Raw genomic sequence first — 27,717 nt, forward strand, 5'->3', positions numbered from 1 at the left:
TTCACGACCACACACACATCAGAGCTGAGAGCGACTACGCATCATAACGTTCAACATGATATGTTTACGATATGTTATGTTAATAATAATAATAATAACGATTACTTATATAGCGCGTAAACCTCGTGGTGACGAGCCCAGAGCGCTTTACACTTACATAATCATAATACAAACAAGGAAAGAGAACTAAATCCGAATAAATTCAAACATGGTCACACACACCCACACACGCACGCACACACACGCACACACACACACACACACACACACGCGCGCGCGCGCACACACACACACAATCTTTCTTTCGTCATTGTCAATGTTCAGGTAACCCGCAATGTCATTCCATGTACGCATACGTTATTCTGGTACAACACACACAGGCACATACACATCCTCATGAACGCCACACTTTAGTAGATAATACACGTGGCAGCGCCGATGACTCACCGATCATGGGATCTCCTTCAGAGGTCTAACTTAAACATGTGTGTTTTGAGGGCTGTTCTAAAGGCAGATGGTGACTGGGAATCCCTAATGCTCCGGGGGATTTTCTCCCAGACAAGAGGTCCCTGGTACTTGAAGGATCTCTCAAATCCATAGTTAGTTGATTTTCTGTTTCTTTTTGGTTTACTAAGTACATTGGTATCTGTTGCAGAGCGAAGAGAGGAGAGGTTTGAATATTTTGATAACATCTCAGAGAGATAAGCAGGTCCTGTACCATGAAAGAAAGAGAAACAAATGCATGCAATTTTGTATTGAATACGACTTCTTACAGGCAGCCAGTGAAGGGATCTCAAAACAGGTGTGATGTGGTGTCTTTTAGGGGTCTTTGTGATTAATCTAGCGGAGTTGTTCTGTACTTTCTGCAGTTTTTCAATGAGATAGTCAAATGAACCAGAAAGAAGGGCGTTTCCGTAATCTAGCCTTGAAAGAACGAGAGAGCAAATGAGGGTTTTTGTAGCATCGGAAGAAAGGCAGTGGCGGATGGAGCTAATTTTTCTCAGTTCATAGTAGGCATTTCTACAGACAGTGGAGACTTGTTGTTTGAAGCAGAGAGTTTCGTCGAAGATGACACCGAGGTTTCGTACTTGAGAAGCCAACTGAATATCAGTTCCAGCTATAGAGATTTGGGCAGGAAGGGATGGTTCTTTTTTAAGAGAAGGGGGTACAACTAGCATGATCTCGGTCTTGTCGTCATTAAGTTTCAATTTATTTTCGGTCATCCACAATTTCAAGTCAGAGATGCAGTTCTTAGTTGTCTCGATTGTGTTGGGGAGGTCAGTAATAGGGCCAGATTTTTGTAACATGATATGTTTACGACCACAAACATTGAGGAGGAGAAGTAAAGAAAGGTGGACAAGAAAAAACGAAACAAGTCGCGTAAGGCGAAAATACAACATTTAGTCAAGCTGTCGAACTCACAGAATGAAACTGAACGCAATGCCATTTTTCAGCAAGACCGTATACTCTCAGCGTCGTAAGTCCACCGCTCGTGGCAAAGGCAGTGAAATTGACAAGAAGAGTGGGGTAGTAGTTGCGCTGAGAAGGACAGCACGCTTTTCTGTACCTCTCTTCGTTTTATCTTTCTGAGCGTGTTTTTAATCCAAACATATCATATCTATATGTTTTTGGAATCACGAACCGACAAGGAATAAGATGAAAGTTTTTTTAAATTGATGTCGAAAATTTTGATCATAATTTTTATATTTTTAATTTTCAGAGCTTGTTTTTAATCCAAATATAACATATTTATATGTTTTTGGAATCAGAAAATGATGAGGAATAAGATGAACGTAAATTTGGATCGTTTTATAAAAAATAAATTTTATTACAATTTTCAGATTTTTAATGACCAAAGTCATTAATTAATTTTTAAGCCACCAAGCTGAAATGCAATACCGAAGTCCGGCCTTCGTTGAAGATTGCTTGGCCAAAATTTCAATCAATTTGATTGAAAAATGAGGGTGTGACAGTGCCGCCTCAACTTTTACAAAAAGCCGAATATGACGTCATCAAAGGTATTTATCGGGGGGAAAAAATGTCCGGGGATATCATTCCCAGGAACTCTCATGTAAAATTTCATAAAGATCGGTCCAGTAGTTTACTCTGAATCGCTCTACAGGCAGGTTTCACGGTAATCAGACTCTTTGATGTGTGTAAACTTTGCCTTCAAATTACTTGCTTACTGTGTTGATTTTCAAAATTTTTTCTGCTTGGCATGAGTTAGTATGGTATTTGCAATACAAAAAAATAAATAAAAGCTAAAATGTTTGTGTTTGAGCAATTATTTGAGCGAGTTTTTCGAAGCGAACGTGTGAATCCTGACAGACATCATTTCCTTCTGTCACATGACCCCATCTCAAAGTGTGATTCAAGCAGACACGAAAACAACACACAAAACTTATGATAATGGGGTTATTAACTCAATTAATACACAAGGTTAGTCTCTGACTAGATAAAATAGGGAACAAATATCAAATGGGAGCATAAAACCGTTTCTGGAAAAATTTTCAATCGCCACCGAAAGTGTCTGTCAGTAAAAAAACCACGTGCTTTGTTTGAAAAGCAAAGCCTAATTTTACACATCGCGTGCTTTTGTCTGTTATTCTTGCTTGTGAACATCATTTTATTGATGTTCTTTACTGGAAAGCAGGTGTATCATCAACAGTATCACAAAATCGCAAAGAATGAACACTTTTGTTGTGATCCGACCGGTGTCTGTAGACTGAATCACACGTTCGGCAAACTTCGTTTTTAACGGAAATAACCGAGCCTTTCATCGGAAACGACGTTTCAACCGCTTCATATCGTCTGCAGGAAGAAAAAGAGGAATGCGATACCCAGTGATCAAAACTTATTTAATCGTTTTTAGTGCCTGTTGATCAAGTTTTGTTGCGTCTGTCAGCAACGTTCGTCAACCCAACGTTCGACACAGCGACGCACGCATACGGATTTGCAGCGTTTGCATTCGGAAAGTGAGGGATTTGTGAGTTCGTTTGCATAATTTCAATCGCTAGTAGGTTTTCCCTTCGTCTCCCATTGTTGTGTTTGCATGTTATTGGCATTTCATTGTGTAAATTGAAAGTTTGTGAGTAACAGTAGTACAATCTGTCGAACGTTGGCGACGCTGACAGACGGAAATATCGAACGTTGCCTTCAGTGACAGAAGGGCTTGGCGATCGTACTTTCGATTCGTAGGAACACAATATGGAGACAGCAGTGTGCGCTCGTTACCACAACGGTCATGAACCGGTGTAACACGAAATTTTTACTCCACGAAAAATTGACTCCGGAGTAAACTTCCAGTAAAAATCTTGTACGAAAAAAGAACTCCACAAGGAACTAAATTTTTACTCCCCAAATATTTACTCCCAGTAAACATCTCGTACGAGAAACTTAGGGCCTACTCCTTCGTTTATAATTCGCGCAATATCCCATTTACGTGCAATCCCGTTTTGCCGCCGTCCCATTTTGGCGACATTTCACAAGCCAAGCGTCATCTTACTACCGCATCCCATTTTGGCGCAATCCCGTTTCGCCGCTATCCCATTTTTTAAATTTTTTTTTAATTTTTACATTTAGTCAAGTTTTGTCTAAATGTTTTAACGTAGAGGGGGAATCGAGACGAGGGTCGTGGTGTATGTGTGTGTGTCTGTCTGTGCGTGTGTGTGTGTGTAGAGCGATTCAGACCAAACTACTGGACCGATCTTTATGAAATTTGACATGAGAGTTCCTGGGAATGATATCCCCGGATACTTTTTTTATTTTTTTTCGATAAATACCTTTGATGACGTCATATCCGGCTTTTTGTAAAAGTTGAGGCGGCACTGTCACACCCTCATTTTTCAATCAAATTGATTGAAATTTTGGCCAAGCAATCTCTGACAAAAGCCGGATTTCGGTATTGCATTTCAATTTGGTGGCTTAAAAATTAGTTAATAACTTTGGTCATTAAAAACCTGAAAATTGTAAAAAAAAATAATTTGTTTTTAAAACGATACAAATTTACGTTCATCTTATTCTTCATCATTTTCTGATTCCAAAAACATATAAATATGTTATATTTGGATTAAAAACAAGCTCTAAAAATTAAAAATATAAAAATTATTATTAAAACAAAATTTCCGAAATCGATTTAAAAACAATTTCATCTTATTCCTTGTGGGTTCCTGATTCCAAAAACATATAGATGTGATATGTTTGGATTAAAAACACGCTCAGAAAGTTAAAAAAGAATAGAGATAACGAAAAGCGTGCTATCCTTCTCAGCGCAACTACTACCCCGCTCTTCTTGTCAATTTCACTGCCTTTGCATCGAGCGGTGAACTGACGATGCTACGAGTATACGCTCTTGCTGTAAAAATGCAGTGAGTTCAGTTTCATTCTGTTAGTTCGACAGCTTGACTAACTGTTGTACATGAACAAAGTATGCAAACCAGATGATCCAGCGAAGTCCTTCCTAATTTATGTCCAATGGACGTCTACCCACAACACGCCACTGGATGCCGCGTGGTCAGCCAACCATGTGGTGCCAGTCGTGAAAACCAGGTTCTTTGTCCCACAGTGAGACATTAAAGTTGGGGACTTTGTGACCGCTGACTTTGTCAGCATGGATGGAAAGGTGGAGAGATACAGGGCGGTGATCATCCCCAAGTCAACCCATTTCCCCGATGGGCCAGATCGAAAGGAGATCTGTGTGAAGTGTTTGCGCGCAAAAGACAATGGGAGATACTATGTCTTTCCTAATGTTGATGACATTTCATGCTTGCCAATGGCTCAGATAAAAAAAAATCCCACCAACCAACCATGAACAACAGGGGGGATTACTTTTTTTGACATGTGACCAAGTCTCATTTGAGCGTTTACAGTGTTACGTGAGAATAGCACACCCCCTTGAATTGGGACCAAAGAAAAAGCGTTGTATATATGCATTTTTGAATGCTTTTCTAAAGTCATAAGTTCATTTGTGAAAAAAAAATTTTTTAGGGATTGTTTTGCTGAATGCATGCAGTTAAGAAATTGACCCCGTTTTCAAATTTAGGGGGTAGGGTTGCCCCATAGCCCACGTATGTCTGTGTGACTGTGTCAAATATCAATCTACTTTGCGTACAAAATGTATAGATGTTTGTTTTTCGATTTTAGAAAGATTTCTTAAGCTGGCTAGAACTTCTGAGGTCTACAGGAAACGATAAAGATAAAAAATGTACAAAATATAAGTAGCGTCCTTTAAATCTTACCATTGTTCTGATCAATGCTGTCCCTTTATTTGCAAGTTAACCATTTTTCTTAATGTGTTCAAGGAGTATGTTAAAAATTATTATCAATGGTTGCTTTAAACAGCACCTTTGGGCAGTTATTATGCTCTGAAGTTGTAAAAGCATGTTTTGGGGTTTTTATGATATAGCGTCTTGGAACGCCAATCATCTTGGAAATACGAATGTTCATATAATTTTTTTTACTGTTTTGGATAGATAAAAAGTTGAACTCTTGGTTCAAACTGTTTTTTGGCCCCTGTTTGACTATTTATTATTTTGGAATATTGTGTGTGAGGGGGAAACTGCAATCCTCAATATCATGAAACGTGCCTACACACACACACGCACAGGCACACACACACATACACCACGACCCTCGTCTCGATTCAAGAAATATAATTTGTAACAGTGCAAGAAAACTCTCTGTCACACGACTAATTCGTAATAGCGATTATGTCTCACAGCATAGGCATAGAAAGACAGAAATGAGTTTTTGGGGACGAAATAACAGGCACAAAACAAGACTGAAAAACACAATTGCCCTTTTACACATACCCTACACACGCATGCGCGCAGAAGATAGATTCAATGCGTTTCGTGTCTTTTCTGGTTGAATGCATTCAACAAAGTATCAACCAACGTTTCTGAATCTTTCAATGAAAAAAGATAAACTTATATTGAACCAAACAGCACATACCAACGAAAGCTAAACACACACGCGCACAAACACAGATTGAATGCAAAGCGCGAACGAACACGGAGGATTTTTGTAGGTCAGGTCGTGGGGAAAGTCCACCCGAAATGTGCCACAGGGGAACTGGTTGTGTTTGTATTGTTTATTTTCTCACAGTGATGTTGATGGTTTTTACAGTGCCGTTTTGAAAGAATATTTTCCGAATTTGGGGCACACTTTTGACTTTTGGTTCGTTTATCTCGTCGAAGTAACATTCGAGTGTTTCTAAATCAAAACCTTCCAACACCGCTGGTGCAGATTAGACCTGCCTGACTGTCTGCGTGCGTTTTAGAGCTGAAGACGAAGCCTCAATCGCCAAAGCGTCACCTATCTGTAGGTCCTGAGCATCGGATGTACGTTGATACGTGGTGAGATCCGCACGGAACTGTATATGCAACTTTTCCTAGTCACAGGTGTAAGGTTCGATCTTTTCTTTGAAATTTTGTCCTCTGTGTACGTAGCAAAGCGTTTCGCCATTTTCGGTTTTCGTTGCAGACGACGATAGTGAAAGTAGTTGTTTTGACCTTTCGTATTCAGGGTTCTTAATTCTATGAAGCTTGGTAAAGGGAGCTTGTCGATCGTGTAAGTGGAAAGTTGACGAAGCTTTTGAAAACAGAAATTGAATGAAGAAGAAAATGTGTCTTTCAGTTATATACAGGAGAACGGGGTTGGTGTTATTCTTTTTCCGTCAAACACTTACGGTACACAGATAAAGATAAAACGTGATTGACTGACCAAGGCCTGTTGGCACACTATTCAGAATGCACAACAAAATATAACAACGCTTTGATACCCATTTTTCTACGTTCGTGATCACTTGAAAAGAATACTGAAAACATAAGTGTTTAAGGTAGTGACTGAATGTATGTGAAGGTAAAATTTTTCAGAAATAAATGCATAATCAAAATAATTAATTTCGGCATCAAAGCGTGTAACATACAATCTTGCACACGTTTGTTTAAAATAATGTCACACGCATTCCTTCTTTGCCACTACTAAAGCAAACGTGTGCAAGATATAGAGAATACTACATGGCTTGCTGTGTCGTACCAGATTTACACGATTTGCTTTTTCAAATAGTGAACAGCTCGCGGACAGCAAGCCATGTAGTATTCTGTTTATCCTACATACTGTACTTACGTGTATTTTACTGAAAATGTCCTGCATTCGAGGCAGCTAAATTGAAGACGCTTGTTTTGGAATCTCGATCTCTTCTAAAGCCTCGTGCAATCTTTTACGTCAAAGCAAAGAAACGTCACTCTGAAAGTGTGGCGTGACGTGACGTGTTAGTTCTAAAGATTCATCGAGGGTAATTAGCGAGCACACTTTTTTTTCTTCTATAATGACGTTTGTCTCGGTGACTTTGGCATTATAAGCAGTGGAAAAACAGGTCCCTGCCAGACTTGCTTGACATGACCTCATTTACATGATATACACACGTGTGATTTGAACGATTATTATCTCACGGGTGTCTCTCTCACGTATAATAATAATAATAATAATAATATAATAATAATAAAAATAATAATAATAATAATAATAATAATAATAATAATTATCAGTAAGTACTGGTGTCACATGACTGATGTGAACCAGTTGATTGGCTAATGGCGATGCGCTAAAACTGTTAGCGCACTCTTGGAGTGCGCTAACTTTTCCACAGAGCGTATTCTTACGCCCTTTACCCAAGCAAGACTGTGCTCTCATCCTCAGAATTAATTACTGACATGTAGCTTATATTTTCCACAATACCAAATGACCATAAATTCCCTGCTTCTCAATTAAAGCAGAAGTGGGTTTTTTTCTGACAGATTGCATGTGCCTGTGCCACAGTGCGGCTGCCACTGATCTAAAAATACAAGCCGCTGTGTTTCATCTAATTCTCGCCGACTTGCATAGATTCTTCTCATCGTGTTAGTGGCATGTAGCTTATCATCCACATTACCAAATGATGAGTTAGAGGACCAGACCACGCTGTTTTAAAGGTTATTAGAACCACTAACCGATGACTGAAGGTTAGAGAAATGCACCTAAAGATTCCAAAAATGTAAAGAAATTCACCGATTCGTAGCTTAATCATTGTGATTTAATTAAAAACGTTCCGCCAAATTCGTCTGCTAAACGAGACTTCGAAATGGCCGCCAGTAGACGAGAACCGGCTGTGACGTCACTTAGTGTTTGGAAACCGAAAGTTACAGCTTACGCTCAAGTGGGCGTTTGCCTAAATCGAGCATCAACAGCACGCCGAAGGAATGCGCACGGCTGCTGATAGCTATGAAGTATAGAAAAAAGGTTCAGGCATCAGTTGTCACCTTTTTCCGATGGGCTTACAACTTCTGCAGCAAGACTGATTAACTGGAAACGGCCAACACGATGTTGTGTGTTTCGCGACACTTTCTTCCAATGCGAACGCAGTTAAGCCGGCAAGAAAACCTGGCACACACAAAACAGCTGTTGCCTAACGCAGTTCCAGTTCCGACAATTGTTGACCACTCACAGGAGGTCAGAAACCGGATACCAATGTCATCAGAACGATCTGCTTTCACTAAACGCAGACGAAAGGAAGTGAGTACATGTATACTGAATGTGTTCTGTAAGGGATAGGGGTTCAGTGTCACTGGGCGTTTTTGTCAGACTGACAGTATTTGTAGTGGAATGGCATCTGTTCCTAATTTTAAGCACATGTGTTAAGATTACAGATTAAAACATATATATCTGTTACTATATGTCCGTCCCCATGCACCCACCTTAAAGTTCCCTCTCTCTCTCCCTCTTTTACACTCACCTGGGTAATCGATGAGTCTCAGGTTTAATCAGTGTCCGTCCATATACACATAGACATTCACACAAACACACACACGTTGTTATAGTTGTTATCTAATTCAGTGTTGTATTAAATAGATAAAGAAATCGTTAATACAGCAAGCTTGCATGAATAATTTGCTGTTGTCCTTTTTTTCAGATCAGGTTCTGTAATACAGTAATTATAATTAATACAAGTACAAATTCATGTTTGCAGTCATACTCATAGTGTGTGAGTGTGTGTGTGTGTGTGTGTGTGTGTGTGTGTGTGTGTGTGTGTGTGTGAAAAGCACTTTGATACTTAAAACATCTGTGTTATTTGATTTTATTACAAAACTGCAGTCAGAATATTAAGCAGACCTATTCCAACAATACATTTTGATCAGCAGTAAATGTAATGTCAAATTATGAACAACAATCATGTGAGCAGATATATCTAACAGAAACACATAGTCTAGCAAAATAATACAACCAAGTACATGTGTGGACATCATCATCCACATAAAAAAATTGATTGTAGGAAGAGCACTCTGTGTTATTACCACTGCTTCAGTCAAACTGCCAGTTCAACTTTATCTCTGTGGGTTGTTTTTTTTCTCTCAGAGTAACATGGGGAAAAGAACCTTTAAAAAACTTGCATGCTACAAAGCTGGATTGTTTCTAGTGATCATGCAGCATGATTTATCCGCATAGAAAACTACTGAAACACCTAAACAGAAATAACAATGTCTACAGAAAAAACCCACTGTTTGATTGCTGTCTGTAGTACTCCTCTTGCTAACAGTGGCATTAAAATAATTAAAACTAAGCTATGCTCTCTTGGGGGGTAAAAAGTGCTCTAAGTACTTTTTGTGTCTACATAGGCAAAACAAAACTATGCAATGTTTCAGATTTCCTGACCCACCCTATGTTTTTCCTCCTTATCCTGGACTATTTTGGACTCTTACAAAAATGTAGGCTACTTCAAAAATGACAAATTTTAATTTTGCAGGCTTACAAGGAAATTGATTCTTCTCTTACAACCAGAATACACCATGATTTCAAGCAAATAAAAAACTACATGCACCTGAGAAAAAAAAAACTTTAATTCAAGAAGTTAGACCTCCTAACCCCAGCTTTTCAATTCAATTCAATACGTTGTTGATGTTGATTATGGAGCTTAACGTCCTCCCAGGTAACTAGGGACCTATATTGGGGCATGATTTTTTATACAATGTTAAAAGTGTAGGGTGTAATGGGGGGAGGGGGACTGGAGGGTGACGGGGTGTAGTCGCTAATAAATTTAAAGGTGCGTTTATTATCTAATATACCAGACATTTTGTTTTGGCTGGTGTACAGAATAACATCACATAAAATCGCACTCGTAAAACATACAAAACACATAAAATGTACACATCAGTACACACATAACCCAAACCACACATATCCATACCAGCACCATCACACACATATCCACATACATACTCTAGTTTGTACATTATAAAAATAAATACATTATGATTAATATCATTACTAGTCAACTTAAATTAAGGCTCAAAATAGGTCTTAAGATGGATGTTATTTAGTGTAATGAAGAGATTATAAAAACCAAAAAAAAGCTATGAGAAAGAAAGTATGAAAGAATGATGCCCTTTCTCCGGTGAAAGTTCTGCTGATTGTGGTAACTTTTTTTTCTGTCTAAAACAGGCATCAGGTTAACTGAACGAGCTGTTTGAGGGGGTGGTGATCCTAACACTGGCCTATGGCAACACTGGTCTATGGCAGCTACAGCAAAGCTCTGCATACACAGCAAGACTACAATGCAACAGTGCCCAGACTTTGACTGCTACAGGCTGCTTTCCCATGCAAAGTACAAATGCAAGTGTCCATAAACCAGGGTTTAATACAAAGTCATGTAGTATGTGAGTGAGTTCTGATGAAAAAGTGATTGTGTTGTAATATTGGTTATTACTGAGTGTTGATGTTACAATGATTACATTATAAAAACAACAACAGAACAATGTGAAGAGCAAACTTCTTCTGTGGGCATGCAAGTGAGTTAATCTTGTGTGTGTGTGTGTGAAACTATATGTGACTGAGTGTTACAAATTTAAATGACAACAGTTTTCTTGATAGCCTTTAAAAACAACAACAAATACATACATTTAACAATCAAACAAATATAGGCACCTCAAAAAAAGTTGTATGTACACCTTCGTGGCTGGTGATGCATTCTTGCTCCCCTGCAAGTTTTCATTCTACAATGTACCTCAGGCTAGCTTCCTCTCTCTCTCAAATCTGCCCCTCCCACACAATACAACAGGTACAGTGGCCACTCTGACACCAGTCTCTGAAATAATCAAGAACAGTTAAAACTGCGATGAGCTGTTGTTCTTTTACTCGTGAATGCAATGCATGAACACTTAAACAATATCCCACTTATTCGCGAGTGCGTTGACAAGGCGAGAGTGAAAAAATAGCACAGACTCGAAAGCAGACGATAAGTTCAGCACAGAGAGCGGGCGTGTTTACCTTTGATCGCTGAGACAAACAGTGTCGCAATTTTCATCGTCACTGTTTCACTACTGCTGGAAGTGGCCTCCACCCTCATCTTTCATGCTTGATTCGAGGAGAGAAACCGGTAGTTCGAACATGTACGGTTCAATTTCGTCTGCAGTTACGCTTGTTGTCATGTTGGTAAACAACCATCCCCACACGGTGTGACGTCACGGATAATTTATTCATAAGCCAGTCTCGCGAAGATCACGCGGCACAATGGCGGGTCGTTTTGGAGAAGAAATCCGTCGCTTCGGTCACAAAATTCGTCGGATTACGGCCTTAGAAGATTCCGAAGTAAACCAAACATTGTTGAAGACGGTAAGAAAGTGGTTTTCTAACTAACTGCAAACATCGGGAAGTGTTCGGTCGCGCAGGAACACGATTCGAAGCGTTTTTGACGCTAAAACAGCGTGGTCTGGTCCTTTAATATAAAATTCCCACCCGCTAGCAGAAAACACAAGTGTTATTCCGATATCGTACCAGCTAGACCAGTTTGGAAGACTGACTCGATCGACTCTGTCATACGTAGCCGCACTGACTACACTGAAATACGACTGCATCAGTTCAGTAAATGAATGGTTTCCGAATTATTATTTCAAGGCAAGAACAATCGTAATCGAAAACGTGTAGGGTTCAGAACGTTCTTACCATTATAAGACTTATTACCAGCGTGCCTCGTGCGTGCAGACTCAGTCAGTGCAGACTGCATGCAGTGGTTTGATTGCCCTAGCAGACGACATAAACCCCGCTCAGCAAATTAACATGTTGGGCAAATGTGAACGAAAAAACGATGGGGATATAATACGTGTAGGGTTCAGAGCATTCTTACCGTTCATATTTAGTATCAGACTCCCCGATGAGTGAAGATACAACACGAGAAATATGCCACATTTTTTTTGAAAATGTGCGAACCGTCGAGTCCCGCGGCTTCGAGTCAATTCAAGGGGAGTCACTCCGCACAGTCAATCCGTCGAAGCTCGACTGGAGGTTTCGAATCGCAAATAATGAAGAGCACAGCCCTTTCTCCGAGTTCAAATGAGGTCTCTCTGAAAGATCATCACTGTTCAGATTAACGCTACTCTGGAATTTACCAACAGAAATTAAAATGCGTGTGACGAAAGCACGACACACTTGAGACACCCCACACAAAAGTAGATCTTTACTGTACACGACCTGACCACACAGTTATGCCTATTCAAATGCGCGTTGCAAAATGTGCGCTTGGAATCTTCTTTTTGGCTCACGAAGTGTAGCCTATGCGATCGTAACTTTGTCTGTCTGTGCGTTTGTGCGTTTGTGCGTGTGTGTGTGCGTGTGTGTGTGTGTTTGTGCGTGTGTATGTCTGTGGTAGAAACTTTAACATTTCCGAGTCTATGTGTGAGTGGTTATCCAAGACTATGGATAAAGCTCGCATAAGATTACGTCACGGTCAAAAGTGTTTGACGTCAATTAATGCATCATGACGGCATTCCTCCCTGTAGTCTTTCTCTCTCGCGTGGTGTGTGTGGTCTCGGTCATTGTTATTTTGAGCGGGCCGAGACTATTTGGCAGTCGTGTCCCTGAAAGTAGGCTACATGCAGACAGACAGATCTAGATCTAGTGTCTCTCTTTCTTGCACAGTGTCACCTAAGCTTACTGTGTGTGTGGGTGTGTATGTGTGACGGAGTGATTGAGTTTGTGTTACTGTTTGTCTATTTCTTACGTGAGCCTTGAAGGCTTCGCCTCTTGTTTCTATGGCGGTACTGACAATATCGTTATTGAAACAATCCCAGTGCACTAAGGGATTTATAGAGCAAATCTCGAAAATAATTATTGAACTCAGCGCTATGCGCTTCGTTCAATAATGAATTTTCTCGATTTGCTCTATAAATCCCTTAGTGCACTGGGATGTCTCAATAACTTAAATTATAATAATAATAATAATAATAATAATAATAATAATAATAAATGAGCATTTATATAGCGCAACATCATAACTTTACAATTATGCTCTTTGCGCTTGACACATTTAAAATTAAAACACAGTTATACAAGCATTTACATCTACATTCATAGTCAACAACGCTTAATTAAAAGCATACACCATCAAACATACATTACAAAAGATTCTTCCACTAACTAAGTAATAAAAACATGAATAAAATAGGTAGTAAAAAACAAGGAAATACCAGCTGAATACCCTTAATCAAACAGAACATGTTATCAACAATACTGAAAACAGTCCTAGATGTTTATATACATTATCACTAAAACAACAAATACACTACATGTAGCCTACTGATGGACCACACCGTATAACCGGTTGATACGAAGAAACTACCCACGCTCCGGTTCAATCCATTTCAGCTCTCACGCGGCGGCAAAGCGAGGTGAGTTGCTCCACAAATTGCATCATAACTTTCACAAAAAGACATTTTATCGTATTATTGTTGTTTGCACTTTAGCATAAGAAGTATGCGTACCATATTCCAGAATTATTTTATTATTTAAATGCACTTGTAAAAGGGGAGCAGAGAATATTGACACATTTCAAACGTTCTGCGCCAAAATGTTGACTTTTCATTGTTATTATGGAATATTTAATGCAAGTAAAAGATTATAGTCAACGGGAAAGTCAAGATTAATCAAGTCTTGAAACATGAGTGTACTTTTTGGTCTTTGAAAAGTTGCAATTCGATTACATGTCAAGAAATCGCGTAGCAACCCTACAAATTGCCGGTTGATACTCTCACGCTTGCTTTATTTTGAAAGGTTGCGACTCTCACGCATACTCGGTTGGATTGGATTGGATAAGATTTATAGTCCAGTGAGGTTACCCTCATGGAAATTCGGGCTGCTTTCTCCCTGGGGAAAGCGAGCTGCCATACAATATACGGCGCTACCCATATTTTTTTTTTCCTGCATGCGTGTATTCATGTTTCCTGAGACTTAATGCCGTGTGAGATGGAATTTTTTTACTTTATTCCAAGTCCCACGGGTATTTGATGGACATTTTTATCTATGCCTATACAATTTTGCCAGGAAAGACCCTTTTGTCAATCGTGGGATCTTTAACGTGCACACCCCAATGTAGTGTACACGAAGGGACCTCGGTTTTTCGTCTCATCCGAAAGACTAGCACTTGAACCCACCACCTAGGTTAGGAAAGGGGGGAGAAAATTGCGGCCTGACCCAGGCCTGAACACGCAACCTCTCGCTTCCGAGCGCAAGTGCGTTACCACTCGGCCACCCAGTCCCAGTTGCGACTCTCACGCAGTTTTTCAAATGGAAAACGGAGAATATTTCATGTCTTAGCATGTTTACCTGTTTGGATTTGATGCAAAATCTCTTATGTTGTCTCTTAATGTTTAAAACCTCTCTCTCTCTCTCTCTCTCTCTCTCTCTCTCTCTCTCTCTCTCTCTCTCTCTCTCTCTCTCTCTCTCTTGATGATTCTTTTACTTCCCTTTACTTGTTTTGCCTTGCAAGCATTCATCCACAAAGCATTGATTGACTTGCGGATCTGGTCTGTTTCAGAATCAGAGTCGGCAAAGGCAAAGTGATTGTCACTTTAATTGAAACTGACGTGAGTGACACCAGCGTTGGAGAGAGCATGTTGCGTCACTGAGATATGTTTTTTACACAGTCACTGGGTCAGAATGGCAGAAATCCAAAAGTGTATGGACAACCTGCAGGACTTTTCAACGTTCGAGAGAACCCAGTCCTACCACGGAAGAAGAAGAAGAAGAGGAAGAAGAAGAAATCAAGCGAGGACGAAGATCTGATCAGAGACCTGACTAACTTCACTAAGACAAAGAGTAGGAGAGTTTCTAATGAAATCAACGAGCCGAGCCAAAGTATTAGTATTTACTTCATGTATTTCGGGTTTACATATTTACTCCACAATCCACTTCCAAACATGCCTCTTATACAGTTAGAAATGTAGTTAAATATAGTTTTTGATCATGAACAAGCAGAAATTCAAGTGAATCATGTCAAGAAAATCACCATGATCCTTGTTTTTCCCAATAACAGAGGATCTGCAACAGTGTGGGTTTTCTCGGACATTTACATTATCAAGGGTGTATTAGGGTATGAATGACAACTCATACTGTCTGTAAAGAGGCGGTACACCCCGAGTTTGCCGAAACTACAATAGGGGAAAAGGGAACATAACAACTCTATGATGGGGAGAGGGGTCATGTATATATGTGTGTGGGGGGGGGAGGAGAACAGGAATCAGTGGCAAAATACCGGACAAACAAAGATTGCCTGCATAAACGAGTAAATTGTTGTTGTTTTTTGCTCAAATAAAGCAAAAATCATTCGTGAGAGTCTCAACCAGAGAATAAAAACTTTGCGTGAGAGTCTCACCCTACCGAGCGTGAGAGTATCAACCGGCAATTTGTAGGGTTGCTACGCGATTTCTTGACATGTAATCGAATTGCAACTTTTCAAAGACCAAAAAGTACACTCATGTTTCAAGAATTGATTAATCTTGTCTTTCCCGTTGACTATAATCTTTTACTTGCATTAAATATTCCAAAATAATAATAATAATAATAAATGAGCATTTATATAGCGCAACATCATAACTTTACAATTATGCTCTTTGCGCTTGACACATTTAAAATTAAAACACAGTTATACAAGCATTTACATCTACATTCATAGTCAACAACGCTTAATTAAAAGCATACACCATCACACATACATTACAAAAGATTCTTCCACTAACTAAGTAATAAAAACATGAATAAAATAGGTAGTAAAAAACAAGGAAATACCAGCTGAATACCCTTAATCAAACAGAACATGTTATCAACAATGCTGAAAACAGTCCTAGATGTTTATATACATTATCACTAAAACAACAAATACACTACATGTAGCCTACTGATGGACTGAGAAAACAAAATCAGGGGTTGTATTTCTTGAAGAGGTGCGTTTTAAGTGCTCGTTTGAATGCTTGGGGTGACTGAGAGTGGCGGATGTGAAAGGGGAGAGAATTCCATTGTGTGGGTGCGCAGAAAGTAAAAGTGCGTTGTCCGTATGTTTTGGTTTTGGTGTGTGGAATGGTAAGGATGCGACAGTCAGAAGAGGCACGGAATTGTCTTGCTGGAGAATAGACGGTGAGGAGTTCAGAGAAGTAAGCAGGAGACGAGCCAGAAAAGAAGTTAAAGCAGAGGGTGGACAGTTTGTAGTCAATGCGGGCTTGAATAGGTAACCAGTGCAGTGTGTGAAGAAGTGGTGTTGCGTGATCTCGTTTTCGTGCTTTGAGAATGAGGCGTGCTGCCGAGTTTTGGACTTTTTGTAGTTTATGCAGGAGGTACAGAGGACAGCCAGAGAGAAAAGAGTTGCAGTAGTCAAGTTTAGAAAGAACAAAGGCACAGACAAGAGTGTTAGTTGTTTGAGAGGAGAGTGTGTGGCGAATGGTGCTGATCTTACGAAGCTCAAAATAAGCTGCTCTACAGACTAAAGATGTATGTTTGTTAAGGGTCATGTCAGATGAAAGGGTGAATCCAAGGTTTCTAGCTGATGGTGAGAAAAGAATGTCGGTATTGCCTATTTGAACAGAACGGAGCGAAGCGACGGAGGGCTTCAATTAGACTTTGGGAGGGCGTCAATCCACGATGAAGACCGAGAAGTTTCAAATGGAAGCGTGTTAATGTTATTGTAATTCAATCTGACGACGATCTCTTTCCTGCTTTCATGCGATGGTAAACAGACAGAATTGGTTCTGTTCTGTTCACACACTACTTTCAGTCCACCTACCTGCAAGGGTCAAGTCCCAAGAAATATGTCTCTGTATTCCTATCGTATCACTCTCCTCCTGTTTTGTTTTCTTTCACATACATTTTCCCATCTTTTTTTACGGGTTTCTGGACAGCAAACTCAAAACAAATTCTTTTCATCACAAAAGCGATCTTTGGAATTGACTGACGTAGTCCGAAAGAAATCATTCATCAACTTACGTCACGTATTCGACGTCATCACTTCGCATACCTTATGGTCTCGGTATTTCGTTGGTACTTCATAATTATTTCAGTTTGTAAAATGACCCTCAAAGCTAACCGAGACTAGTTGAGTTGTTAATGGATTTTTTAGCGAGTGGCTATCGACAATTAGTCACCTGTAATTTTTAATGAGTTGGGGCATTCTGACCAATCACAGGATCTGTTTCATTAAAACGGCGCAAACTTGATTGAATTACAATGTTACACGCTTTAGGAGCATGGCAAGAACGGATTCAAACTCAAAATCGTCCCTCCAAAAGCCAAAAAATTTACACACGACTTTTATTTGTCCTGCTGTTTTCGTTTCTTCTCTTTACACATTCTTCAACGCTCAGAATACTGAAAACGGCATCCCAGACGACAGTACTGTTTCCATACGCGAATTTAGCTGCCCTTGGAAAGTGGCTAGCTCAGGAGGCCTGTTAGTCTGAAACTATAAGGACAGAGTTCTGAACATAGATGACAAAGATCCCGGAATGAACAAACATTTCGCGGATGCAGACACAGAAAGGCGTCATAAAGAATGCGATGCTTCAAAAGATACAGACTGTGACGATGACTGTGACGTCATTCACATACACCGAGACGTCATTCACAGTTGTTCGGTCACTTCCGTCAAAAAGTAGATCTCTCCACAATAACGTAATCTCGTGTGGAAGAAACCGTCTGTCACACGACACAGTCGGAATAGCAGGTACTGACGCCTGAGCAGATATTCTCGGAACAGTGTTGTTCTTTGTGACCTTGGTCTTAACGGAAAAATCTAGCAGTCTGATGAGTAACGAATGGCGCATGAAATGAGTCATTTGTGTCGTTTTACACCTCTTTCCAGTTGTCCTTCCTTTGCGCTCTTTTAAGTCAAAAAAGGTCTGACAAGGCCTTTTCGTCGAATGACAAATATACATACCCTCACTTGAATAAAATGCCATACCAGCCAAAAATAAACCAGAAAATACATCTGACAACAACAACAACAACAACAACAACAACAACAACAACAACTTGACTCAATTTATGTCTGCAACAACAACAACAACAACAACAACAACAACAACAACACAATTCATGTCTGCAAAGGAAGCAGGACAGTTGCTGATTTCAGTACGTATCTAAAGAAGTAGATGCCCATATAGTGAGCAAAATTGCGTACAGATCTGTCTAAAATCTGTATTTTTCTGTTTAATTTCACATTCTGCCTGTAAGAAAATGTCTTCTTCAAGCACCTATGAAAATGGGTCTTGGCAATGATCGCATTCACATCTTGCACCATAAACAGCGCAACATCCATTGCTATTTGTAATCCTGCGTTTTGAAGAATTTGAGTGATCGCCCTTGATTTCAAAGCAATTACATAATGAGTGTCCGGTAAATTCCCATTCCATGTTTTTAGTGAGTAGAGTATAGCTCCAAAGTCCGGGCGGAATTCCGGGCGTTGCGCGACTGAGGACAATAAAAGTTCGGCCGGAATTTTTGACCAATCAACGACGAGAAAAGCTCAAAAGTCCGCGCGGAATTCCAGCCGGAATTGCGTATCTGGCGTTCCATAGAATGCCACTAAAATGAGTACTCACACGATTCAGTGTAACTGCTAACGGTTATGGGCCGTACATAAACGGTGAATGCCGTAGAGCCGTCAGCAAACCGCATTATTCATTGCAGTCTCAGGATAGAAAATTGAATTATCCTTTTGACTTCCGCATCACAAATCAGGTGCAGTATGTTTTGCTACACTTAGAAATAATGAAAACAACCCTTAAAATAACTGACAGACTGAGCACTAAACTGAGTCAAAACGCAAGTTTTATATCATCCATAGATGCAATAGAAACCGTTTATCTACAGCAATGATTAAACACCACTGAGGCGGAGTCCAACAACTAAGTGTGTAATGAAAACTCTGAAGCAAACAACAACATTCACGCGACCAAACCTCTTATCGCTTTTTGGACGAAATTTTAATCCCAGTGCCTGTGCTTTGAAGTGCCTTCCAGCCAGAGTTACGGTTCCTAGCGGAAATAATGATTTTCCGCGGCGTACCATTCCAGACAGGTTCGTGCAGATAAGACCGTGGTATTTACCCCCGCATCAACCGTGGTCTGATTGGGTTGTGATCTTTACTTTACGTTTAGGACTGTTTGGGAAATCATTTTCAGATGCACTTTGTGTAACTTGAGTAAGAGCGATGTTTTCAGGCGAAACACGTTTGTTTATGGGCTTTGTTTACTATGGATACCGCCTAGAGCTCTATGTCTCTCTCTCTCTCTCTCTCTCTTTCTCTCTCTCTCTCTCTCTCTCTCTCTCTCTCTCTCTCTCTCTCTCTCTCTCTCTCTCTCTCTCTCTCTCTCTCTCTCTCTCTCTCTCTGTAGGTCTCTCTCTGTTGTGATTGTGTATTTGTTTCCAATTCCAGCCTGCGCTAAATGTTAAAAGACGATTCATGCTCTTCCATCCGGCCCCTCTTTTCTGTCTCTGATGATTTCTCTGACATGTTCTAAACTGTGAATATCAAGACAGTGTTTGTGTGTGTGTGTGTGTGTTGAGATTTTCCTGCTGTGGCGTATTCTTTTTAAACAAAAGGGAAATGGTACATGTAGTATAGAATCTTTCGGATGAGACAAAAAACCGAGGTCCCTTCGTGTACACTACATGGGGGTGTGCACGTTAAAGATCCCACGATTGACAAAAGGGTCTTTCCTGGCAAAATTGTATAGGCATAGATAAAAAATGTCCACCAAAATACCCGTGTGACTTGGAATGAAAAGTAGGATATGCGCCGAAATGGCTGCGATCTGCTGGTCGATGTGAATGCGTGATGTATTGTGTAAAAAATTCCATCTCACACGGCATAAATAGATCCCTGCGCCTTGAGTCCGAGTCTGGAGATACGCGCGCGATATAAGACTTCATATAATAATAATTTTTTTTAAATTATTAATACTAATAGTGAATTGGCAGCAGTTGAAAAACTTTAAATTTGATCAAGCAAACAGGGAAATGGTACATGTAGTATTGAGTATTTTGCCATGTAAACAGGGAAATGGTACATGTAGTATTGAGTATTTTGCCATGTAAACAGGGAAATGGTACATGTAGTATTGAGTATTTTGCCATGTAAACAGGGAAATGGTACATGTAGTATTGAGTATTTTGCCATGTAAACAGGGAAATGGTACATGTAGTATAGAGTATTTTGCGATGTAAACACATTTCCATAGTACGGTAATGAGGGATAAATCATACATTCAGCGTTTAACACTTTTGCTATGATCTACCCTGTTTTGATAGGTTGGTGGTTTAATTATTGGCAGAGGTGTGTGTACAGCAGCCTGCCTGTCAGTGTGTGTGTGTGTGTACATGCCTGCCTGTCAGTGTGTGTGTGTGTGTGTGTGTGTACATGCCTGTCAGTGTGTGTGTGTGTGTGTGTGTACATGCCTGTCTGTCAGTGTGTGTGTGTGTACATGCCTGCCTGTCAGTGTGTGTGTGTGTGTGTGTGTGTACATGCCTGTCTGTCAGTGTGTGTGTGTGTACATGCCTGCCTGTCAGTGTGTGTGTGTGTGTGTGTGTGTGTACATGCCTGCCTGTCAGTGTGTGTGTGTGTACATGCCTGCCTGTCAGTGTGTGTGTGTGTGTGTGTGTACATGCCTGCCTGTCAGTGTGTGTGTACATGCCTGTCTGTCAGTGTGTGTGTGTGTGTACATGCCTGTCTGTCAGTGTGTGTGTGTGTGTGTACATGCCTGCCTGTCAGTGTGTGTGTGTGTGTGTGTGTACATGCCTGTCAGTGTGTGTGTGTGTACATGCCTGTCTGTCAGTGTGTGTGTGTGTACATGCCTGCCTGTCAGTGTGTGTGTGTGTGTGTACATGCCTGCCTGTCAGTGTGTGTGTGTGTACATGCCTGCCTGTCAGTGTGTGTGTGTGTGTACATGCCTGCCTGTCAGTGTGTGTGTGTGTACATGCCTGCCTGTCAGTGTGTGTGTGTGTGTGTACATGCCTGCCTGTCAGTGTGTGTGTGTGTGTGTGTGTGTGTGTGTGTGTGTGTGTGTGTGTGCATGCCTGCCTGTCAGTGTGTGTGTGTGTGTGTGAGTTTACATGCCTGCCTGTCAGTGTGTGTGTGTGCGTGTGCATGCCTGCCTGTCAGTGTGTGTGTGTGTGCATGCCTGCCTGTCAGTGTGTGTGTGTGTGTACATGCCTGCCTGTCAGTGTGTGTGTGTGTACATGCCTGTCTGTCAGTGTGTGTGTGTGTGTGTGTGTGTGTGCATACCTGCCTGTCAGTGACAGTGTGTGTGTGTGTACATGCCTGTCTGTCAGTGTGTGTGTGTGTGTGTGTGTGTGTGTGTGTGTGTGTGTGTGTGTGTGTGTTTAATGCAGGTTTCTCTTTTCAATACAGATTAGCTTCAAGAATATTCTGATAGTTCAATGATCACACTTTCTGCAGGTAAGACTCGTGAGCCTGTTGACGGTACCATCACACATTCACAATGTCGACCGGACGATTGAGTCGACCATCATCAGCGGCGTCCCACAGCAGTCGTATTTCTCACGCGTCTCACACATCACACGTGTCCCATGCGTCCCACGGCTCCAGGACGTCCCACTCTGGCAGTGAACTGAAGCTGGAGTGCAAGGCTGCGTACCTTTCTGTCTTTGACGACGTCCACGACACCATCGACAGCAAGCAGGACTTTATTCTAGGTGAGATGATTGCACCTTCATTGTTATTGTTTCTTTACTACACCTGCAGCTAAACTGCATTTTGCGTTCTTGAGGTCCGTGACCAGGTTTTAAAATGGCATAAGACCATCCCTGCACATAGCAACAACCAACATCCCTGCACCTAGCAACAACCAACATCCTGACCCTGCACATAGCAACAACCAACATCCTGACCCTGCACATAGCAACAACCAACATCCTGACCCTGCACATAGCAACAACCAACATCCTGACCCTGCACATAGCAACATCCTGACCCTGCACATAGCAACATCCAACATCCTGACCCTGCACATAGCAACATCCAACATCCTGACCCTGCACATAGCAACAACCAACATCCTGACCCTGCACCTAGCAACAACCAACATCCTGACCCTGCACATAGCAACAACCAACATCCTGACCCTGCACATAGCAACAACCAACATCCTGACCCTGCACATAGCAACAACCAACATCCTGACCCTGCACATAGCAACATCCTGACCCTGCACATAGCAACAACCAACATCCTGACCCTGCACATAGCAACAACCAACATCCTGACCCTGCACATAGCAACATCCTGACCCTGCACATAGCAACAACCAACATCCTGACCCTGCACATAGCAACAACCAACATCCTGACCCTGCACATAGCAACAACCTGACCCTGCACATAGCAACAACCAACATCCTGACCCTGCACATAGCAACATCCTGACCCTGCACATAGCAACAACCAACATCCTGACCCTGCACATAGCAACAACCAACATCCTGACCCTGCACATAGCAACAACCCTGACCCTGCACATAGCAACAACCAACATCCTGACCCTGCACATAGCAACAACCCTGACCCTGCACATAGCAACAACCAACATCCTGACCCTGCACATAGCAACAACCCTGACCCTGCACATAGCAACAACCAACATCCTGACCCTGCACATAGCAACAACCCTGACCCTGCACATAGCAACATCCTGACCCTGCACATAGCAACAACCAACATCCTGACCCTGCACATAGCAACAACCAACATCCTGACCCTGCACATAGCAACAACCTGACCCTGCACATAGCAACAACCAACATCCTGACCCTGCACATAGCAACAACCAACATCCTGACCCTGCACATAGCAACAACCAACATCCTGACCCTGCACATAGCAACAACCAACAACCTGACCCTGCTGACCCTGCACATAGCAACATCCTGACCCTGCACATAGCAACAACCTGACCCTGCACATAGCAACATCCTGACCCTGCACATAGCAACATCCTGACCCTGCACATAGCAACAACCAACATCCTGACCCTGCACATAGCAACAACCAACATCCTGACCCTGCACACAGCAACAACCTGACCCTGCACATAGCAACATCCTGACCCTGCACATAGCAACACATAGCAACACATAGCAACACATAGCAACACATAGCAACACATAGCAACAACCAACATCCTGACCCTGCACATAGCAACAACCTGACCCTGCACATAGCAACACATAGCAACACATAGCAACACATAGCAACACATAGCAACACATAGCAACACATAGCAACAACCAACATCCTGACCCTGCACATAGCAACAACCTGACCCTGCACATAGCAACATCCTGACCCTGCACATAGCAACAACCTGACCCTGCACATAGCAACATCCTGACCCTGCACATAGCAACACATAGCAACACATAGCAACACATAGCAACACATAGCAACACATAGCAACAACCAACATCCTGACCCTGCACATAGCAACAACCTGACCCTGCACATAGCAACATCCTGACCCTGCACATAGCAACACATAGCAACACATAGCAACACATAGCAACACATAGCAACACATAGCAACACATAGCAACACATAGCAACAACCAACATCCTGACTGCTTTCTCTGCAGAGTGGGAACTTGTCATGAATACATTTCTGAAAAGTCACTGGTAACATTTTTATTTTTGTTGTCGTATAATACATCACAAACAAAAGTCACTGGTAACATTTTTGAGTCACTTGAGAAAAAGTGACTCTATGTAATCGGTCAGTGTTGACCTCCAATGACCTCTACACTTTAACGATGGTTTCGTTGACCTTTGACCTTTTTCAAGGTCACAGGTCAGCGTCAAAGGAAAAATTAGACATTTTATATCTTTTCTCGGAAACTATCAAAGCGATCGGGCTCATATTTTGTTTAGTCGTGACCTCCAATGACCTCTACACTTTAACGATGGTTTCGTTGACCTTTGACCTTTTTCAAGGTCACAGGTCAGCGTCAAAGGAAAAATTAGACATTTTATATCTTTGACAAAGTTCATCGGATGTGATTGAAACTTTGTAGGATTATTCTTTACATCAAAGTATTTACATCTGTAGCCTTTTACGAACGTTATCAGAAAAACAAGGGAGATAACTAGCCTTTTCTGTTCGGCAACACACAACTTAACGTTGGGCTTTTCTCGGAAACTATAAAAGTGACCGGGCTCAAATTTTATGTGAACGTGACTCATTGTGTTGTGAATAGCAATTTCTTCCTGTCCATCTGATGCCTCATATAATATTCAGAACTGCGAAAGTGACTCGATCGAGCGTTTGCTCTTCTTGTTATTTTTGTTGTCGTATAATACATCACAAACAAAAGTCACTGGTAACATTTTTATTTTTGTTGTCGTATAATACATCACAAACAAAAGTCACTGGTAACATTTTTATTTTTGTTGTCGTATAATACATCACAAACAAAAGTCACTGGTAACATTTTTATTTTTGTTGTCGTATATTACATCACAAACAAAAGTCACTGGTAACATTTTTATTTTTGTTGTCGTATAATACATCACAAACAAATGTCTCTGTTGAGATAAGAAAGGTTTCTATGTCTATGTCAATGTTTATGTCTGACATGTTTGTTGTGCTTGTGGCAGTGTTACAGCAAGCAGGCAGAAACCCGTCACAGAGAGTGGTCAACAGATACTGGGATGACGACAGAGGTAAGAAACCCATCACAGAGAGTGGTCAACAGATACTGGGATGACGACAGAGGTAAGAAACCCATCACAGAGAGTGGTCAACAGATACTGGGATGACGACAGAGGTAAGACACCCATCACAGAGAGTGGTCAACAGATACTGGGATGACGACAGAGGTAAGACACCCGTCACAGAGAGTGGTCAACAGATACTGGGATGACGACAGAGGTAAGAAACCCGTCACAGAGAGTGGTCAACAGATACTGGGATGACGACAGAGGTAAGACACCCGTCACAGAGAGTGGTCAACAGATACTGGGATGACGACAGAGGTAAGAAACCCGTCACAGAGAGTGGTCAACAGATACTGGGATGACGACAGAGGTAAGAAACCCATCACAGAGAGTGGTCAACAGATACTGGGATGACGACAGAGGTAAGACACCCGTCACAGAGAGTGGTCAACAGATACTGGGATGACGACAGAGGTAAGAAACCCATCACAGAGAGTGGTCAACAGATACTGGGATGACGACAGAGGTAAGAAACCCATCACAGAGAGTAGTCAACAGATACTGGGATGACGACAGAGGTAAGACACCCGTCACAGAGAGTGGTCAACAGATACTGGGATGACGACAGAGGTAAGACACCCATCACAGAGAGTGGTCAACAGATACTGGGATGACGACAGAGGTAAGACACCCATCACAGAGAGTGGTCAACAGATACTGGGATGACGACAGAGGTAAGACACCCATCACAGAGAGTGGTCAACAGATACTGGGATGACGACAGAGGTAAGAAACCCATCACAGAGAGTGGTCAACAGATACTGGGATGACGACAGAGGTAAGAAACCCATCACAGAGAGTGGTCAACAGATACTGGGATGACGACAGAGGTAAGAAAACCGTCACAGAGAGTGGTCAACAGATACTGGGATGACGACAGAGGTAAGAAACCCATCACAGAGAGTGGTCAACAGATACTGGGATGACGACAGAGGTAAGAAACCCGTCACAGAGAGTGGTCAACAGATACTGGGATGACGACAGAGGTAAGAAACCCATCACAGAGAGTGGTCAACAGATACTGGGATGACGACAGAGGTAAGAAACCCGTCACAGAGAGTGGTCAACAGATACTGGGATGACGACAGAGGTAAGAAACCCATCACAGAGAGTGGTCAACAGATACTGGGATGACGACAGAGGTAAGACACCCGTCACAGAGAGTGGTCAACAGATACTGGGATGACGACAGAGGTAAGACACCCATCACAGAGAGTGGTCAACAGATACTGGGATGACGACAGAGGTAAGACACCCATCACAGAGAGTGGTCAACAGATACTGGGATGACGACAGAGGTAAGACACCCATCACAGAGAGTGGTCAACAGATACTGGGATGACGACAGAGGTAAGAAACCCGTCACAGAGAGTGGTCAACAGATACTGGGATGACGACAGAGGTAAGAAACCCATCACAGAGAGTGGTCAACAGATACTGGGATGACGACAGAGGTAAGAAACCCGTCACAGAGAGTGGTCAACAGATACTGGGATGACGACAGAGGTAAGAAACCCATCACAGAGAGTGGTCAACAGATACTGGGATGACGACAGAGGTAAGAAACCCGTCACAGAGAGTGGTCAACAGATACTGGGATGACGACAGAGGTAAGAAACCCGTCACAGAGAGTGGTCAACAGATACTGGGATGACGACAGAGGTAAGACACCCATCACAGAGAGTGGTCAACAGATACTGGGATGACGACAGAGGTAAGAAACCCGTCACAGAGAGTGGTCAACAGATACTGGGATGACGACAGAGGTAAGAAACCCGTCACAGAGAGTGGTCAACAGATACTGGGATGACGACAGAGGTAAGACACCCATCACAGAGAGTGGTCAACAGATACTGGGATGACGACAGAGGTAAGAAACCCGTCACAGAGAGTGGTCAACAGATACTGGGATGACGACAGAGGTAAGAAACCCGTCACAGAGAGTGGTCAACAGATACTGGGATGACGACAGAGGTAAGAAACCCATCACAGAGAGTGGTCAACAGATACTGGGATGACGACAGAGGTAAGACACCCGTCACAGAGAGTGGTCAACAGATACTGGGATGACGACAGAGGTAAGAAACCCATCACAGAGAGTGGTCAACAGATACTGGGATGACGACAGAGGTAAGAAACCCATCACAGAGAGTGGTCAACAGATACTGGGATGACGACAGAGGTAAGACACCCATCACAGAGAGTGGTCAACAGATACTGGGATGACGACAGAGGTAAGAAACCCATCACAGAGAGTGGTCAACAGATACTGGGATGACGACAGAGGTAAGAAACCCATCACAGAGAGTGGTCAACAGATACTGGGATGACGACAGAGGTAAGAAACCCATCACAGAGAGTGGTCAACAGATACTGGGATGACGACAGAGGTAAGACACCCGTCACAGAGAGTGGTCAACAGATACTGGGATGACGACAGAGGTAAGAAACCCGTCACAGAGAGTGGTCAACAGATACTGGGATGACGACAGAGGTAAGAAACCCGTCACAGAGAGTGGTCAACAGATACTGGGATGACGACAGAGGTAAGACACCCGTCACAGAGAGTGGTCAACAGATACTGGGATGACGACAGAGGTAAGACACCCGTCACAGAGAGTGGTCAACAGATACTGG

General features: G+C 41.9%; 1 protein-coding gene across 7 annotated transcripts in view; it reads left to right on the forward strand.

The window, feature by feature from the left end:
* Positions 1 to 19,295: 19,295 nt before the first annotated feature.
* Positions 19,296 to 27,717, forward strand: part of LOC138967691 (EF-hand calcium-binding domain-containing protein 7-like) — a 119,236-nt gene continuing 110,814 nt past the window's right edge. For 6 of the 7 annotated variants that reach the window (XM_070340340.1, XM_070340342.1, XM_070340344.1 and 3 more), the window contains exons 1-3: positions 19,296 to 19,371; positions 21,752 to 22,008; positions 24,961 to 25,026. In XM_070340340.1, the coding sequence (XP_070196441.1) occupies positions 21,795 to 22,008; positions 24,961 to 25,026 (280 nt within the window). In that variant the 5' untranslated portion in view covers positions 19,296 to 19,371; positions 21,752 to 21,794. Of the gene's footprint in view, positions 19,496 to 21,751; positions 22,009 to 24,960; positions 25,027 to 27,717 lie in introns of all 7 variants that reach the window. The other variant, XM_070340341.1, reaches the window with a different exon arrangement.

This window comes from Littorina saxatilis, linkage group LG5 (genome assembly GCF_037325665.1).
Source record: "Littorina saxatilis isolate snail1 linkage group LG5, US_GU_Lsax_2.0, whole genome shotgun sequence".
Taxonomy (NCBI): domain Eukaryota; kingdom Metazoa; phylum Mollusca; class Gastropoda; order Littorinimorpha; family Littorinidae; genus Littorina; species Littorina saxatilis.